The sequence below is a fragment of the Natator depressus genome, chromosome 1, assembly GCF_965152275.1.
Source record: "Natator depressus isolate rNatDep1 chromosome 1, rNatDep2.hap1, whole genome shotgun sequence".
Classification (NCBI taxonomy): Eukaryota; Metazoa; Chordata; order Testudines; family Cheloniidae; genus Natator; species Natator depressus.
The window spans coordinates 81752165-81769214 of record NC_134234.1 but is presented as its reverse complement, the minus strand read 5'-3'; the positions used below and the strand labels follow the sequence as shown (position 1 = coordinate 81769214).

At 40.0% G+C, this 17050-nt stretch overlaps 1 protein-coding gene across 2 annotated transcripts in view; it reads left to right on the top strand.

Moving 5' to 3' along the window:
• The window catches only part of RBM26 (RNA binding motif protein 26), a 101675-nt gene that overhangs the window by 72467 nt on the left and 12158 nt on the right, over positions 1-17050 (top strand). Inside the window, exons 19-21 of one of the 2 annotated variants that reach the window (XM_074962351.1) lie at positions 4359-4568; positions 8727-8813; positions 13323-13436. In XM_074962351.1, the coding sequence (XP_074818452.1) occupies positions 4359-4568; positions 8727-8813; positions 13323-13436 (411 nt within the window). The remainder of the gene's footprint in view (positions 1-4358; positions 4569-8726; positions 8814-13322; positions 13437-17050) is intronic. The other variant, XM_074962357.1, reaches the window with a different exon arrangement.

Here is a 17050-nt window from a genome sequence, read left to right as displayed (position 1 = left end):
GCACCAGCCCACCTTGCCACAGAATACAGCAACAAACTCTTAAATTTCCTTCTTTCTTGCAATTATCAAAGAATTATGGAGAGCTGTGAGGTTAGTAAAGAAGCAGTAGATGTTTCAGAGCCAGAATCTCTATGGATTTCCTTGTGTGGTCAGTGACTCACTAGATTGACTTGCCATGGTCTCTTATTGAGGAGGATTCACTAGCATTTACTGGGTATTGAAATGGATTACTGTGTTTGATGCTTCTTGTCTGGAGCCAGAGTAGATTCTAATCTTAGTTTCGATATGATAGTAGAAAACCCAAGATAGGGGGAATGCTTCATGTTTCCATTTCCAACATGTGATCAGCTGTGTGTGTGTAGTTCCTGAGATTGAGCAACCAAGAGTGCAAAGTGTAAAGCCATGGGTAAAGGCCATTGTACTAAAGATGTTGTCACAATAGTAGCTGAGGTGTCCTAGGACAATAAGTCTTGGAAACTTTGTAACAACTTTGTGGATAAGTTCTTGGAGGATAGGACCATCAGTGGCTATTAGCCAGGGTGGGCAGGGATACAAAACTATGCTATGAAGTGTCTCTCTAGCCTCTATTTGACAGAAGCTAGGAATGGGCAACATGGGATGGATCACCTGATGATTACCTGTTCTGTTGCTTCCCTCTGAAGCACCTCTCCTTGGCCACTGTCAGAAGACAGGATACTGGGCTAGATGGACCATTGGTCTGACCCAGTATGGCCGGTCTTATGTTCTTGTGTTTTTATGTTCAATGACATACTCTCTCAGCTTCTCTAGGAAACTGGATTAAAAGGCTGCAAACTACTTGTCTCTGGGTTCATGGAATAATTAGAAAATCTTATCGTTTGCCCCATTCATCAGCCTATACGCCATTGACCTATTTAGAGACAGAAGGCCAGGGATGAAAGTCATATTAAACACTTACCGGTACGAGGGCCCGCGGAAGGGGCGGGGCTTGGGCTCTGGCAGCAATGTAAAAGGACTCAGGGCCCAGGCCCTTTTAAATTGCTGACCCCGGAGCAGCTGCCCCTCTCCTCCTCACGTTGGCGGGGGGGGGGAGGGGGCAAAAGGGGTAACGATGTTAAAGCACTGCCCCACTTTTCTATCCCTAACACTGCTATTTGTTGTGAAGGTCATATTAGGGAAAGGAGTGACATCTGTCGTTCCTTTAAAAAGAGGACTCAAAAATTGAGAGAGCTTTGTCTGAGGGAGTACATGATTGACCAGTGTCTGACTCTGAATATATCTGGGGTGATCCCTCCCTTACCAGATCCAGAAAATCTTATTGGCCTACTTAATCTTTGGTGAGATGTCAAGATCATGTACCAAGTGGGCTTATAGCTGTGTTTACTGCAAGAGTTGTTCTTGGGACTCATTTCACTGGCCACCTATGCCTTGCTCTGTGGCCCTATTGGGCACCCTGAGGAGTCCATCAAAAGTGCGCTACTTGTCTCTCTCAGCACAGATCTTCTCCACCCCATCCTGCTCAAGGGGCTTCTATGGTTTCTCAGGCCTCTCAACAGCTAGACCTTCCTGAGTTTGTCCTGGTCCAACCTGCAGACTAAAGTTCACATGGGAATCCATCCCATCAAGTAGAAGAGCTGTCCCCCATTTATACTTTCTCTTCTCCTGATCAGGTCCTTCTGTGAGTCCTTGTCACCAGCACCAGATGACTTTGATTTACCAAGATCTTATGAGAACAGGTGGAAGCAGCTGTAAGAGTGAAAGCCGAGTTTGTGCTGGAGTCTGTCCTCAAACTCTGTGATATTTTGCAGTCCTCAGGTCCAGGCGGAGTAGCCTGCCTATTAATGAGGTCCCTTTGGATGACTGTTAGATTTTGCAGGTCCCTTTGGATGACTCCAGCCACCCTTACCCTGACAACAAACAGATGCTGTCAGGTACCTGTTCAGGGTTATGAGCAATTGTGTTCACATCGAACCTTGGGCTCCCTGGTTCTCAGCTGCAAATGGATGATCGTGCTAAAGTCATTTTCATACTACACCATAAGAAAAAATGCTAATGAAACTAGATTTATTTGGCAGAAAAATATAATTCTACTCAAATCTACAGTTGCACATTTCTAACCATGGGGCACTTCTGTCTAAATATGATATTTTTGGGGATTCCATGAGTAAATTCATGGGCAGATTTCTGGATGCTTTTAGGTCTCTGGTTCCTGAAGGCTGTCTCATTGCTAGATCTGCTCTTCAGGCTGCTCTGGACTCTCCAGATTCTGCAGCTGTGGTAATGGCTACAGTGATCACCATAAGAAGATTGTTGTGGCTTCAGAACTTGGGCATACCTGCAGAAGTGCAACAGATCATTGAGGACTTACCCTTTGAGGGATATGTGGTCGTTTTTGTCAGATAAGAGAGGAGATGAGGCCTGACATAGCCTAGAGGACTCGCTTGCCACACTGTTCACTAGGGATCTACATGATAGCTCCCTGAAAGAAGCAATACAGACCACAGCAACAACTATGACAACCTTTCTACCAGCCCAGATATTCTTACTCTGTCAAAAAGGGTCTCATATCACAGTTCAAGTCTATACCCACCCTCGTTCCTCTTTTCTTTTCAAGGACAAGCTTGTACTTTTACAAGAAGTGCAAACTCTTCATTTGGGTGCTGCTCAGGAAGTTCATGTTGGGGAAAGGGCTTTAATGTGTGTTTTCTCATGCCTAAAAGAAGGCAGGGGGGCTGTGGAAGTTAAACAAATTAATCAGAAATATCAGGTTCCACATGCACTCCTAGCAGTCTCTGGCTCTCCAAGATGTTTACTCTGTGTGGCAAACCACCCAGGCCACAGAAAGTACCTGAGACAATTGATTGCGGACCAGCATTCCCCAGTACACTGTCTTTCCTTCTGCCCCGGGGTGTTTACCAAATGCATGGTAGCAGAACACCTCAGGAGGCTGGACATCCAGATATTCACCTATCTGGACAATTGGTCTGCCGCAGTTCCAAGCAGCAAATGGAGATGAGCATCTTGCAGATTCAACCCTTATTTGCTCAGCGGGACCTGTTAATAAACAAAGTCAAGTCAACTTTTACTTCCATTCAAAGAACCTAGTTAATGGCGGGGGGATACAGATTCTATAACAGCAGTGGCATATCTGCCTCAGGACAGATTTCAGGTCATCCTGGACCTGTTCAACAGTCTACAGTCTTACCCCCAACACATCAATGAGATCTTGTTTGAGATTGTTGGAGGACATAACATGCTGCACTTATGTGACTTGGCATGCTAGACTTTGCCTCAGATGTTTATAGGGATGGCTGAAGCCTGTTTACCCCCCAATCAAACATCTTCTGGACACGACAGTTGGCATAACTGCCAGAGCACTTGACTCACTGGACAGCTGGAAGAATCCCACTCATAATTATAGAGTAGTGCTGCCCTACTCAACTCCTCTTCCATCCATGACTTTGGCTACTGATGCATCCTTCCTAGGGTAGGGAGCTCATTTAGAGATGCCTCAAACACAAACTATATGTCAAAGGAAGAATCATCACTCCACATCAGTGTGTTGGAGCTATGAGCCATACACAAAGCCTGTCAAGTCTTTCTACCTTAAATCAAAGACAAAACTATCCAAGTCCTCCAGGACAACATGACGCCCATGTTTTATGTCAACAGGCAAGGAAGTGCCATATCCATACTGTTATGTCACAAGGCCATCCACCTATATAACTCTTGCATCAAGAATGAAATCACTGTCAGCATTTCACCTGGGAGCTCAGAATGTCCTATCAGACCACTTCAGCAGGACTTTTGGGGAGAATCATGACTGGCCATTGAAGGCCAGTATACTCATTTATTTATTTATTTAATTTTTGCAAGTGCAGGATTATCGGTATGAACCAGTTTGCAACAAGACAGAACAGAACGTGCCATCAGTTCTGTTCCAGAGCAAGTCTGAGCCCAGGCACTCTTTCAGATGCTTTCCTCCTTCTCTGGAGGTCAACTCTGATGTATGAGTTTCCTCAAGTACCACTCATACACAAGGTCATACTCAAGCTGAAACAGGATTGGTCAGAGATGATACTTTCTTGTCTCATATAACAAAGGTAACTGTTTTTTTTTTTTTTCAGAATCATAAAGGCATTCACAATGGTTCCTGAGGACAAGTCTGAGAGTTAATTTACTTGAATTTTGAAGGCGATCATCTTAAATGCTTAATTTTATTTGAAACAAAACCCACATCTGCTCCTCTTGCTAGGAAGAAGTCTCAAAATTTGACATTAAACAAAGATGGTGATTGGAACATGATTTTATTTTCATTCTGTGAAAATAATGTTTAGATCATGTGTTGTGGACTGAAGTTATGTTTTTAAACTTTTTAGGCTGCCAAACGAGGGATTCTTTCTTCAGGTCGTGGTAGAGGAATTAATGCACGAGGTCGGGGTGCATCACATAGCAGAGGCAGAGGAATACGAGGCCGGGGTCGTGGAAGAGGGGTTCCAGGTCATGCAGTAGTGGATCATCGACCGAGGGCACTGGAGATCTCTGCATTCACAGAAAGTGATAGAGAAGATCTTCTTCCTCATTTTGCGGTATGTAGTAACTTCAACATTTCTTTTCCTTGTATTTAGTAGTTTTGTGGAAGTGCAGGGAAAAACTTCCAAGGGGTGATTCCAATCAACTAGAATCCAGTATTTAATTAACCAAGGAGTCCTAAAGTAGGTTCTCTACCTTTAAAAAGAGCTTTCTGTTTCTAAACTATAGAAGGACTTCATACAAGGTAGGGAAAGGAAAAAAGTGAACTTTTACTTAACTCTAGTGGCCTTCTTTAGAAACAGCTGTGTGACAGACAGAAAATGATACAGACCAAGGTACACCAATGCCCGAGGCCTCTTAAATTGCAGGGAACTGATTAAGTGAGATGTATTAAGATGATCTTGCAAAGTGACTAACACTTCATGCTGTAGAAGGAGAAAAATCATCCAAAGTCATTGCCAAAGAAAAGGAGCATGGCAAAAGGGTGAAAGAACCATAAGTGATGCTAAATTGTTCTCTGTGTGTTTACACGGATGTTGTGTACACCAGGGAGAGAATCTGGAGGTAAAATTTCCTATCGTCAGTTATTCAATATCCTAGCAAGCTATTGTTAGAGTGGTGGTGGTAGAAAGTCCTTGGGTAGAAATCATGCAGAACAACTGGTAATGGGCTTTTGCCAGAACTGGAGGAGTATAAGAATGAAAAGAAATCTTGGACCACTCTTCTAAACCACAGAATACCATATTGTTATCCTGTAACAAAACAGGATAATGTGTGAACAAACTGCCTTTTTGGAGATACGCTTGCTTCAACTTTCTTTATGCCTGACAGTCCTGTCTCAATGAGTTATACTCACTTTTTTGAGTTTGAGAGTAGAGACTAGAACTGTACAACAACTGCAGGATCTTAATACCACTCCCAGAAGTCTATGCGTCCCCAAAATGGCGCACACACAAAGCCAGAATTCCCTTTTCCTAACTTAATGTTAGGGCTGCAGTTCAAAATTTGGTACTGGGTTTATATTTGTCAGCAGTCCGTTATATCAGCATATAATTTAGTTGGACTGAAAATCAAACAAGAGGGGAAAATTGTCTGATCTGTGTGTTTTCTCTTCAAGCCTGCAATGAAGGAGAAACCTATTGAATTTGTAGCGTGGATACTGGTGATGGTACAGAGCTGTCAAAGATAAATTGAGGCAGTGTCACAAGTGAGATTGTGGAGCAGTCAGTCAGGTCTGCCTTCTGTTTGCCTTCGAACGTTCACCACAACAGGAACAGCCTGTGTACCAGGAACAGGAGCCAACTGTGGTCCAGCAATTCTCAAGATGTGGTTGACTTAGAGGATAGACATATCGTCTTATGTCAGTTTTTATTCTTCTATAGCAGTCACATTTCCAGCAGCAGAATATGGCTATACAAATAGGTGTATTGAAATGACTTTTTATTATTATTGGGAAACTTGTCTAGTTATTATAGGGACATTGGTAAGACTCTTCAGCCAACATTACATTTAGATTTTCAGTTAAAACGGTATTTTAAACTCCTCTGCTAGACATTAAAATAAATGTAAATCAGAATTCATAATAATTATACCACTTTTAGTGTAAAGGGTTAATTTTCTGGAAAGTTAGACCTCACATTTAATCTGTGCATATATGTCAAGGCTGAATATTTGCTGATGTTACTGAAGTTGTAATTAAAGTGGACCTCTAAAGCTTTTTTAAGTTTACTTTTTCAACTAATTTATGATCTATGAAGAGCTGCTTTTGCTTTTGACAATCTCTGTTTTCATCATATTTAAAAAAACTAAATAGTGGCTCTGCCCCCTTCCTCTGAAGAAACCAGAGTGAGAAGAACTTGAGCTCCAACCTTTCTGATATCAGGGCTATTTGCATGGCAAGCGGATGCAAATAATAATCTCCTTTAATTTATATGATGCTAGATTATATTGTTAACACAGCTAAATAGCTGCCTCTTTGTACAGAGAGACTGAGAGGGGGTGAACTCAGACTGCAGTCAGTAATTAACATGTCTTTAAACCTGGGTTTGGCATGTCACTTGCACAGAAATTAATTACACAAACTGCGGAAGCAAAGGTGTGTGTTCAAAAACACCAACTTTTTTTTGTAAATATCTTTTAGGATTTAAAAACATAAGCTCACACTAGCACCATTAAAAAAAATTTCCAAAAAATTTTGCAAGGTCACCTTTAAGATTTTGCATTCTACTATGAGGGAAGTTAATATACTGTGTTTGTTGTCTCTTATCTGGAGACAGAAGGAAGTTCCTTGTGAAGAGGCAGAGTCTCCATCTGTCAGTGGAAACGTGCTGTGTGGGCATTGGTTTATGGTTATGACATCTCCCAGAACTTGTTTTTTTCCCTGTTTCAAAGAGTTTAATTGAGGATAATGTTGCATTTAACTAATTTTATTTTCTTAATAAGTGTGGTTGGGGACTCTGCGGGGTTGGGAAGGAATTTCCCCCCACATCAGATTGGCAGTGACTTTGGATGTTTTTTCTCCTTTCGCGGCATGGGGTGTGAGTAACTTGCCAAGATCGTCTTGATATATCTCACTTGTCCAGTTCCCAGACATTGCAGAGGTCTCTGGTATTGGTGCACCTTGGGCCCTACTATTCTCTGCTTGTCAAACATAATAGGTTAGTCTCCTGTGGACTAGAATACTTTGGTCTAATTTTCAGTTTAACGCGCGGGTGCTGGCTGGTGGGTACTGGGTTGGCGGCCCATGATGACATATGATTGGAAGGATTCGATTTTTATCTGTAAATGTTGGTAAATGCCGATTTCATCATATATGCACAAACCAATGGGGGGGGGGAACTTCCCTCGATAGTAATAAAAATGTACAAATAGGCGAAGTAAGAAATATGCTGCTTGAGAATTTGTTTGATATAAGGATATTTACTTTGTATATTTTAACAAGCAATGTTGACAGTTTGTATTTTAAGGTTATAACATTTTAATTTTTTGAACCTCAACATCCACTGTCAATAAATAATTTTCTGATCACCTCCCCATCTGTAGTTTCCTGCAACTGTGACAATTTAAATTGATAACAATTTTGGGGAAAAAATTAAAATATATACTTTTGTGCAACTGAATATTTAAATGGATAAAAATAGAAAAAAAAATCAACCACACCTTGAACATAAACATCAATATTATGACACATCAAAAAATTGGTGCAGAGTCCTCTGGTACTTTGTCAGTAGCCTATGGAGTTCTACATCAGTGTTTGTTCTTAGTAGCTTTGCTCTTACTGTGTTTGCAACTATATTTCAGACCAAAATACTTCCAGTTGAGGAAAAAAATGGTGAGATCAGATTTCTCTTGCACAGCAATTTGAAAAAAGTTTGTCTTGCAGTTTGTATTAATATGTATATTATCTGCTACAGTTTAAAATATTTTATGGTCCACTTCTGTAAAACCCTGAATTAGCTAGAGCTCAGATATCTGAGACCACATCTCTCGGCACTCTAACTACGCAGATGTGATTGTCAGGGATGGTGTAGGTGATGTAGCCCAAGTATGCTCCATAGGGACCAGAGCAGAGCTTTCTTGGTAGAGGACCTTCAGCTCTGGAACTTGCTGTCACTGGAGATAAGACTGAATTTGAGTCTTGGCACATTGCAAGATTAGTCTTCATGCAGACATTTTCCTGACAGGCTGATGGAGTCAGTGGCTCTGAAGGAGAAGAGGAGAGCCATGATTCATCCTTATAGTATGCACTAGTAAATTTTTGTAAGGGGAGTCCAAATACTATAGTGTTCAGTGTTTTAAAGTGCATATAAAAATTATATAGTATTTCTCACAAAGACAAGTTAACCATTAAGGTCTCTTTAGTGTGCATCATTTCCAGTTCTATATAATTTTCAAGTCCGTGTGATTCTTTAGGGCTTGTTTACACTGGCAATTTACAGCGCTGCAACTTTCTTGCTCAGGGGTGTGAAAAAACACTCCCCGGAGCGCAGCAAGTTTCAGCGCTGTAAAGCGCCAGTGTAGACAGTGCACCAGCACTGGGAGCTGCACCCCTCTTGGAGGCTTTTTTTTTTTTTTATAGCGCCGCAACCACACAAGCCACATTAAAGCGCTGCTGCGGCAGCGCTTTAGCGTTGCCTGTGTAGGCTAACCCTTAGTACAGCATTTGCATAGAAGAGGAATCTTTCAGTTAGTTTACATTTTTCTCTTATTGAAAGCAATATGGTGAAATTGAAGATTGCCAGATAGACGACTCTTCTCTCCATGCAGTGATTACTTTTAAGACAAGAGCAGAAGCTGAAGCTGTAAGTATATTCTTCATATTAAAAGTACTTTAAGAGGATATCTCATATTAGTCATATGTAAACTGAACTAAATTTAAATTTAAGAATTAAGTATAATTTCAGAACAGTTAAATCTTATGTTGACTGCTTTTGAGTTGATTATCAAAGAGGAATAGGTTTGATTTTAGATTAAATTAGATTACTGAGTAACCTTTTTTTTCCCAAAAAATCTTTCAAACCAGCATATTAAATGAAATCCTTAAAAGGGAGGAAATTCTGAGCTAGTTTAAAGTGTATCTTGCAGGAGTCAAAACAAGACATCCCCCCAGTGGTAATTCATGAATGGATGTCTGGCTTTGGCAGGACCCCCCTACCTGTTCATTGTTCCTTATTTTTGCCCATAAGAGTTACCTCAGTACCCCACGGCTTGATTGTTTTCCCTTTCGTTGTAGTTTACATCAGAAATGCAGAATCATGAAACAAGTTATTCAAAGGGTTTTCTTTATGTATTTTTCCATGTCCCTTATTTTTATAGAAATTTGATTTCTTGGGAATTTGTAGGTTCTAGAAGTTTGTTTTGACTACGTATCTTTAATTTCTCAATTCACCAACATTTCTAACAGATGATACAGGTTGTGATTACTGAAATTTAATTTGGGAACTAATTCATTATTCTTTGTGTTTACTAGGCAGTTACATTTAATACATTCAGAGCATCAAGTTAACTTTGAAATGAAATTAGAGTGCTTGCTTAAGGTATAATGTATCAGTATGAAACTTTTCCCTAAATATTACTGCTTTCTAAACATTTAATGAAACTATTAAATGTTAATTTGTTAATTAAATGGGAGGAAGCATGCCAGTGCAGTGCTTTAATAAGTGGGACTCAGGGAAACTTGAGTTCAATTCCCTGCTTTGTCACAAACTTCCAGTTTGTCCTTGGAAAAGTGGTCTGTGCCTCAGTTCCCCAATGTAAAATGAGAGTGACACTTCCTTACCTAGGTTTCAGAGTAGCAGCAGTCTGTATCCGCAAAAAGAAAAGGAGGACTTGTGCCACCTTAGAGACTAACAAATTTATTTGAGCTTAAGCTTTTGTGAGCTACAGCTTACTTCATCCTTCCTAGCAAGCTGGCGGGGCTGGGGCTGCGCGAGTGGTACAGCGGGCGTGAGGCGCAGGAAGCTGGGTAGGGAAGGCACGGCCATGGCTGGGGACGGGGCGGAAGAGGAGGATGAAAAGGGGGAAATACCCCTGCAGCCGAATGGGCTCCTCCCGGCGAAAGAGGCTGCGCATGGCAGCCCCGCGGCCGGGGCGCTCCCAGAGGCGCATGCCGTGCTGCCTTGCTCGGGCGTGTCGCAGGTGGCCACCCGGCTCTCCTGGCGCAGGCTGCCCGGGCTGGCCATGTTCAGCCTCTACTCGCTGGTGAACGCCTTCCAGTGGATCCAGTACAGCATGCTGAGCAGGATGCTTACTTAACAGGTTTTGAAGATAAATACGTTAAAGATTGTGAGGCATTCAGATGCTATAATGGGGGCCATATAAATACATAGGACAGGTAAGTATGTTAGAATGTATAGGAAACTCACACTTACTCAGAGTAATGATCCGTGTACTGTCAATATGGTTCCATGTGATGGGATTTAACTTTTTTTCAAAAATTTAGGAAATTGCCTACAAAGTAACTTTAAGCGAAGTCAAGCACTCAAAAATTAGGAAATGCCAGCATTAAGATTGCCCTTGGATTTGGACCCTTTGGTATATGCAATTTGTGATGTTTTGGGGATCAGGGGCGCTCTTACCATCTGCCGTATAACTTTGTGTGCCTTAATGTTATGCTCTCAAGACAGAGAACCTTGACACCAGTAGCCAGTTTACAAGCATAAAGGCCTCATCCTGGCTTCCGCCTGCCTAAATACTCATTGCAGGATGACTTCAACAGCCTTTCCAGTCTCAGGTCTCCCCAAATTCATCTACCCCGAGCTCTTAAGTACCAGACACTCTGACTTTTCCCTTTTGGTTTGTCACTCCCAAAGGAATGAAACCTGCACCCCAATTATTACTTCATTTTGGGGGGGACGACACTACACACCATTTGCATAACAGAGACCTGTTCGGGGTAAAAATAAATAAAAGGTTTGTTTGAGGGAAAAATCACAGATTCAAAGACGAATTAATAAGTAAAGCAAACACCATACAAGTTACGGAGAAAACATAGATGCAACCTCAGGTTTTACACTTACACATTTGAATCCCTTTTAAGACAAGTTACCTATTGCCTTTGCTCAGATTCCCGGTTTATCCCATAGCCCTGAGGAGGGATCTAGAGTTCATAGACAGCCCCCCACCTTTGAGACTGTCCCTCAGTTCTGGATATCTTTCACTTCAAATACCTTTTCTTTTAACAATGTTTGCAGGGGTGGGTGGTTGGTTGGTTGTTAAATTTCTCAGACTATGGTGATTCATAGTGGGGGAAATTCCTTCCTTTCTCGGTTTTGAGGACTGGGGTTTTCTTTTCAGTTGCAAGTTGTTTCAGTGTTTTCCCATTAATGTAATGGCCCATCACTTGTTTTTAGCTTCGTTTAAAAGGTACTCTGTGCTTCCCTCCCTGTTGTGAGGTGGAACTGAATGTTGCAGCATAGATTATGAGCACAGCTTTATATATACACAATTAGATAAATTCATGCCACAGTCTGTATACATATCTCCTAATGACCACCAAGGTCAGAACATTACAAGCTTTCATAAAAGACCTTGATATATTTTTATGCACAATAACAATGTGTACAACGACTTGATTCAAATAAAAGTAAATATTGAATAGTTATCCATGTATTGAGTGCCATCCAAGCTGTCCGCTGAATAAGTCATGTGTTCTGTGGGGGGGAAAAAAAAACACATCATCTTGTAACTAAAGACTGTATCATAAAGCATACTCACAAGGGAGCCGAATTGTTTGCAGCCTTAATTTCGTCATTTCATAACTTTTGAGTGCTTGACTTTGCAATGTTAATCTTCTTTTAACACAATTTTTACATGTAAGCAATACAAAGTATATATAATGTTAACTGAAGAGAAACTCCACCTATACAGTAAACGTCATGAGGGCGCCTTTTTCACTGCACGCTCATATGGCAATATTTTTTCATGATGGAGAGAAGACATTTGGACTTCAGATGAAATAGGAATTTGCTATTACATGGTTTCCCTCCCACGTTCTAGTATGACTTGTAAAACTAAATGTAGAACTTTCAAAGAAATCAGATTCATTTTATAATTCAAAACATGTTGGATTACAAATTGTTTGGTGCTTGTTAGTAAATCAGATTTTAAGAATAGTAATTGGTAATGAAGATTAGTTGCAGAACTAGTTGAATCATGAAAGCTTTCTTTGGGGCTTATTCAGAAGAAAATGTAATATTTTACCTTTGGCTGAAAAAAGCTTAAGTTTTATGGTGGTGGACATTTTAGTCTGGAAGGGAGGGGAGGATTCCCTGGCTATAAAACGTTGCACTTTTATGTAGCAGTAATTTCTTCAAAAGATTACAAGTTGTTTCTGAACCTAAATGTCATGTATAAGTACTTATAAAAATTCTAGTTGTGTGACATTGTGATGAGACCATGAACCAAAAACTCCTGAGCTGCATTTTAATAGGCATGGAATCTTTTAAATTTATCATAAATTTATATGTACAGATTTAAAATTTATACCTGGGGACTTTAATATCACACAATTCATGTTCAGATGTCATTGAACATGTAATTGTTTCTACATTTCACATTATGCTGTACTTTCAGATTGTACTATAAATCTTTTGTGACCATGACAGTTATTTCGAAATGTTGCTAACGCTGATTTATGCTAGTTCATGTTACTTTAATTTGAACATACTATTTCCAAAGCAGCCACTTAATGCATCTGGTACTTAGAAAGGCATGAATATCCCATAAGTTAAAATTTTTACATTTCAATTACAAAGGGTTTGCAGGAAGTGGAGCATTTTCCAGTAGAATAAGTTTTATAATCACAAAGTTTAATTTTTGTTACACTGAATCATTTGTATTTGTGGGATGCTTGGGTTTTTGTAGTAAGTAAATGTATTAAGTGTTTCAATTTGTGTCAATCTTTCAAGGGTGTGAAACACTGATCAAAATTCAATAAGGTGTTCATGACCGTATGTTATCCATGTCATGAATTGATCCCTGACTTGCTAAGCTTATTTTCTTTTCTTGCATTTTGATTAATACTGTATCTACTACTTTTTGTAAACTCTTACCTGAACAGCTATGTAAATACATTTGATTATCAAGTCCTGAACTATTATATGCTGAAATGGTATATTCAGTAAATCTATTTAATTTTAAGCTGTTCGTAATAGCTCATAAATCTGTTTCACAAATGTGTAAAAATCACCTTTTTTCCCCCCCAGTAAAAGCTTAGTATCAGTTTACTTCTGGTCTCTGATCAACTGTTGATTATTTTATTTCCCTTTCACAAAGAAATGTGAAACTAAGAACTTTCTAACTTGCTTCAGGCTGCTGTTCACGGATCTCGATTCAAAGGACAGGATTTGAAGTTGGCATGGAATAAGCCAGTTATTAATATGTCTGCTGTTGAAACAGAAGAAGCTGAACCAGATGAAGAGGAAGTAAGTTCTTTTTTCTTTTGATTTTCTGGCAAGATGAAAGAATATAGATTTTTTTCTTTTTTCTAAAAGTAGGTAACATCTGTTGATTCCCACTTTGTTCCTGTACCATATACTTTCTGTGACTTGACATTGGGGCGTGAATTTGTAGTTTGATTACATAATGTGTACTTTCTTGTCTGTGCTACTACTAAGCTTGCCTTCTCCATTCTGCCACTGTGAACCTATTATTGGTTCAAATCTTCCATCACATCCTATCAGGAGCATTGTACCTCTTTCACAGCAAAAAACAAAACTTCGATGGTCCGTTTAGTAATTTATCAAAACAGGAGTGTCTCATACTAAGGTGCGGGGAGGGCGGGGGAAATCCAGGGGTCATGCCCAGGACAATCAATGGAGATTATTTTATAATTCAGTGGATTTACAATTAAGTAGTCTCTTGTAAGTTTCTTGGCTTTCCAATGTTTTGATTTTTTTTTTTAAGCGGCAACACTTTTTTTCCCTTCAAATTGAATCAGTCTCAGCATTTCCACAAACTCAGGTATTTTTGTCTTGGATATTTCCCATTTCTTTTCTTTAGTATTCTGATATTTTATAATTCAGTAGATTTACAATCACAACTAAAAATGACTATTTGAGACTTGACTAATTTCTTTCCTACAGAACTCATTTATTGTGCAGAGCTAGAATTCTACCTACTGTAAAGGTGTACTTTTTTTCTGTAAATGTTTTTTACATCGTGACCAATAGCTAGCTCATTCGTTAACATTAATATTATCTTTCTCCACGTAAAGGACTTGTAACAATCAGTAAACTGTTACCTAATCTCCCCTCTTCAGTCCAATCGACTATCACATATCCATACTTCGTGACCCCTCCTTCTGCATTATGTACTTCCAGCTCTACACAATTGCTGTGCAGCGGTTTTCACTGTGGTTGTAACAGTTCTGTTTCCTTCTTAATTCCACTTAATTTGCTGGTTCAGTTTTAAATCTAATCCAACTAATGTAAAGGATAAAAAGCACCTTCTTGAGTCATGTGTTCTGTTTCATGGGTCATAGAACCATTGATAGCAATAAATTTGTTGAGCAGTAGGTATGCCCAAATGCACGTTGCTTCTGGGACCTAGAGGATAAAAGAAAGGTCCTGCTCCCTAGATATCAGGTGGTTCTTTTTTCTATCAACCAGTACAATCACAGAATCAGCTTATGGTCGTTTACTAGGTTTAGATTTTTTTTCATCGGCCTAAGACCTTAATAAGAAATATTTCTGAAAGATTCCACAAGATCTGCTTTTTACAAGTTTCCAAGTAAATTGAACTTAAGCTAGGGCAGTCTGAGATCGAAGCTCTCATGGCTAGACCTTCTTATAAACTGTTTCACAGTTATAGCTGTACCCAACATTTCTACTATTTTCATTTGATACTGTCAGGGTTCCCTCCCCACTCTGAACTCTGGGGGACCTGCAGGAAAGACCCCCTAAGCTTATTTCTACCAGCTCAGGTTAAAAACTTCCCCAAGGCTCAAATCCTACCTTGTCCTTGGATGGTACTGCTGCCACCACCAAGTGAGCTAGACAGAGATTCAGGAAAAGGACCACTTGGAGTTCCTGTTTCCCCAAAATATCCCCCTCCCCCCAAGCCCCTTCACCCCCTTTCCTGGGGAGGCTTGAGAATCATATACCAACCAAATAGGTAAACAAGATGAGCACAGACCAGGCCCTTTGGTTTTTAGTGTCCTAAAAACCCATCAGATTCTTAAAAACAGAACTTTATTATAAAGAAAAAGTAAAAGAAGGACCTCTGTAAAATCAGGATGGAAGGTAATTTTACAGGGTATTAAAATTTAAAACACAGAGGATTTCCCTCTTGGCAAAACTTTAAAGTTACAAAAAAACAGGAATAAACCTTCCTCTTAGCCTAGGGAAAATTCACAAGCTAAAACAAAAGATAAGCTAACGCATTTCCTTGCTATTACTTACAATTTTCGTAATCTTGGATGCTTATTTCAGGTAGGATTTTAGGAGATGGTTTTTCCTACCTGGTCCTTCTCCGTTCAAGAGAGAACAAAGAGCACAAAACAAAACCTCACCCCACAGATTTGAAAGGATCTTCTTCCCTTATTGGTCCTTTTGGTCAGGTGCCAACCAGGTTATTTGAGCTTCTTAACCCCTTATAGGTAAAGGAGGAATTTTATGCTACTCTTAGCTGTATGTTTGACAGATACTAATTCATTTATCTCTCCATTTCCAGGAGAAGTCAGATTTACATATCAGATTGGTGTCTCCCCATGTACTCATTACTTAAACAGATGAAATCATTTGAGGTTTAGAAAAAGGGATAGGCGAGACCACTTCAGTTCAGACACTGCCTTCTTGGAGCCTCCAAAATTGAAATTTGCAAATAGCCACTTAGATTTTAATTTATATTTTAATGAAGCATTGTTTTCTTGAATCTTAAAGCCAGATCAGATGCTTGAATATGGAAAGCAAGGCTTCAGTCTTGGTTCTCTGTCTTCCTCCTGAAAGCAGTCAGTGCTTGCTAGTTTATTAGTGGGGATCTGCTGAGGAAACTTCTTGAAGGAGGAAAAGTGAAATCTGGAGTTGTCTGGATATATTACCCTGTTGATCAACAGTAATTTTAGTCGCTTCTGAGAAAAAGAATAAAGGCAAGTAAAGTAATCTACAATTTACATAGTGAGGGGGTGTAATGGGGTTTTACAAACACTGGAACAGAGGCAGGAAAATGATTAATTATCTGTCCTGTAGATGGGCTGCAGTCAGTTTCATTCTACAACTCCTGCTGAAACATCAAGCCTGGAAATCAGGGCCTTCAGCTCTCGAGAGTGATGTGGGGTTGGGGGAGAACACAAGTTGGGAGCAAAGAAGCAGGTTTTTGGATGTGGTGAATGCCTTGGTAGAGAGAAAAACCCCTCATAGTCCTGGAAAGAACTAGCTACCAGAGAACCACTGCCTGCCTGGAAAAGGGACCTCTGATGGGGCTTCTTTGAGGGGAAGAGAAGCTCTGTCTACAGACTTTTATCCACATAACAAGTGGGAATACTGGTCAGGTTTCCTTAATGTAAGGGGGAAAAAGTTTAGGGACCAGCTAGCTACATGTTGGCGTTTTCCCTGTGAACATAATTCACAAACTGTGTGAAACCCTGGTGAATGGGTGAGACTCTCCCTGACTTTTCATAGTTGAAAGTGAAGAGGGTGTGATGCAGAATATTTGTTTCTCTGGAACTGAAGCTGTAGCTTGGGAGTTAACTTTTTGTTAAGCTTTCCCCCCCGCCTCCTCCCCCCTCCCCCAATAGCCCCTTCGGGTCTGACTTTTGTTTTTGAGTCCTGTTGTGGCCATCAGTCCAATGGTGGCACTTGTGGGAGGGAGGGTAGCAGCAGGTTTTGGATCAAATCTGTTCTTTCATAAGCTCTAGTGGATCGTTGCTTTTGTATGCTTCCTAAAATCTTTATACTATACATTGCTGAAATATTCTCTGAAATTTTACATTGTCTCTTCTGTTGTTCATAATTTTTCCAACTGGGTGGATCTTTTATAAATTTCCTAATTATCTCCTTACCAGGATGATTTTGGTATATGTATGTTCAAGCAATCTAAC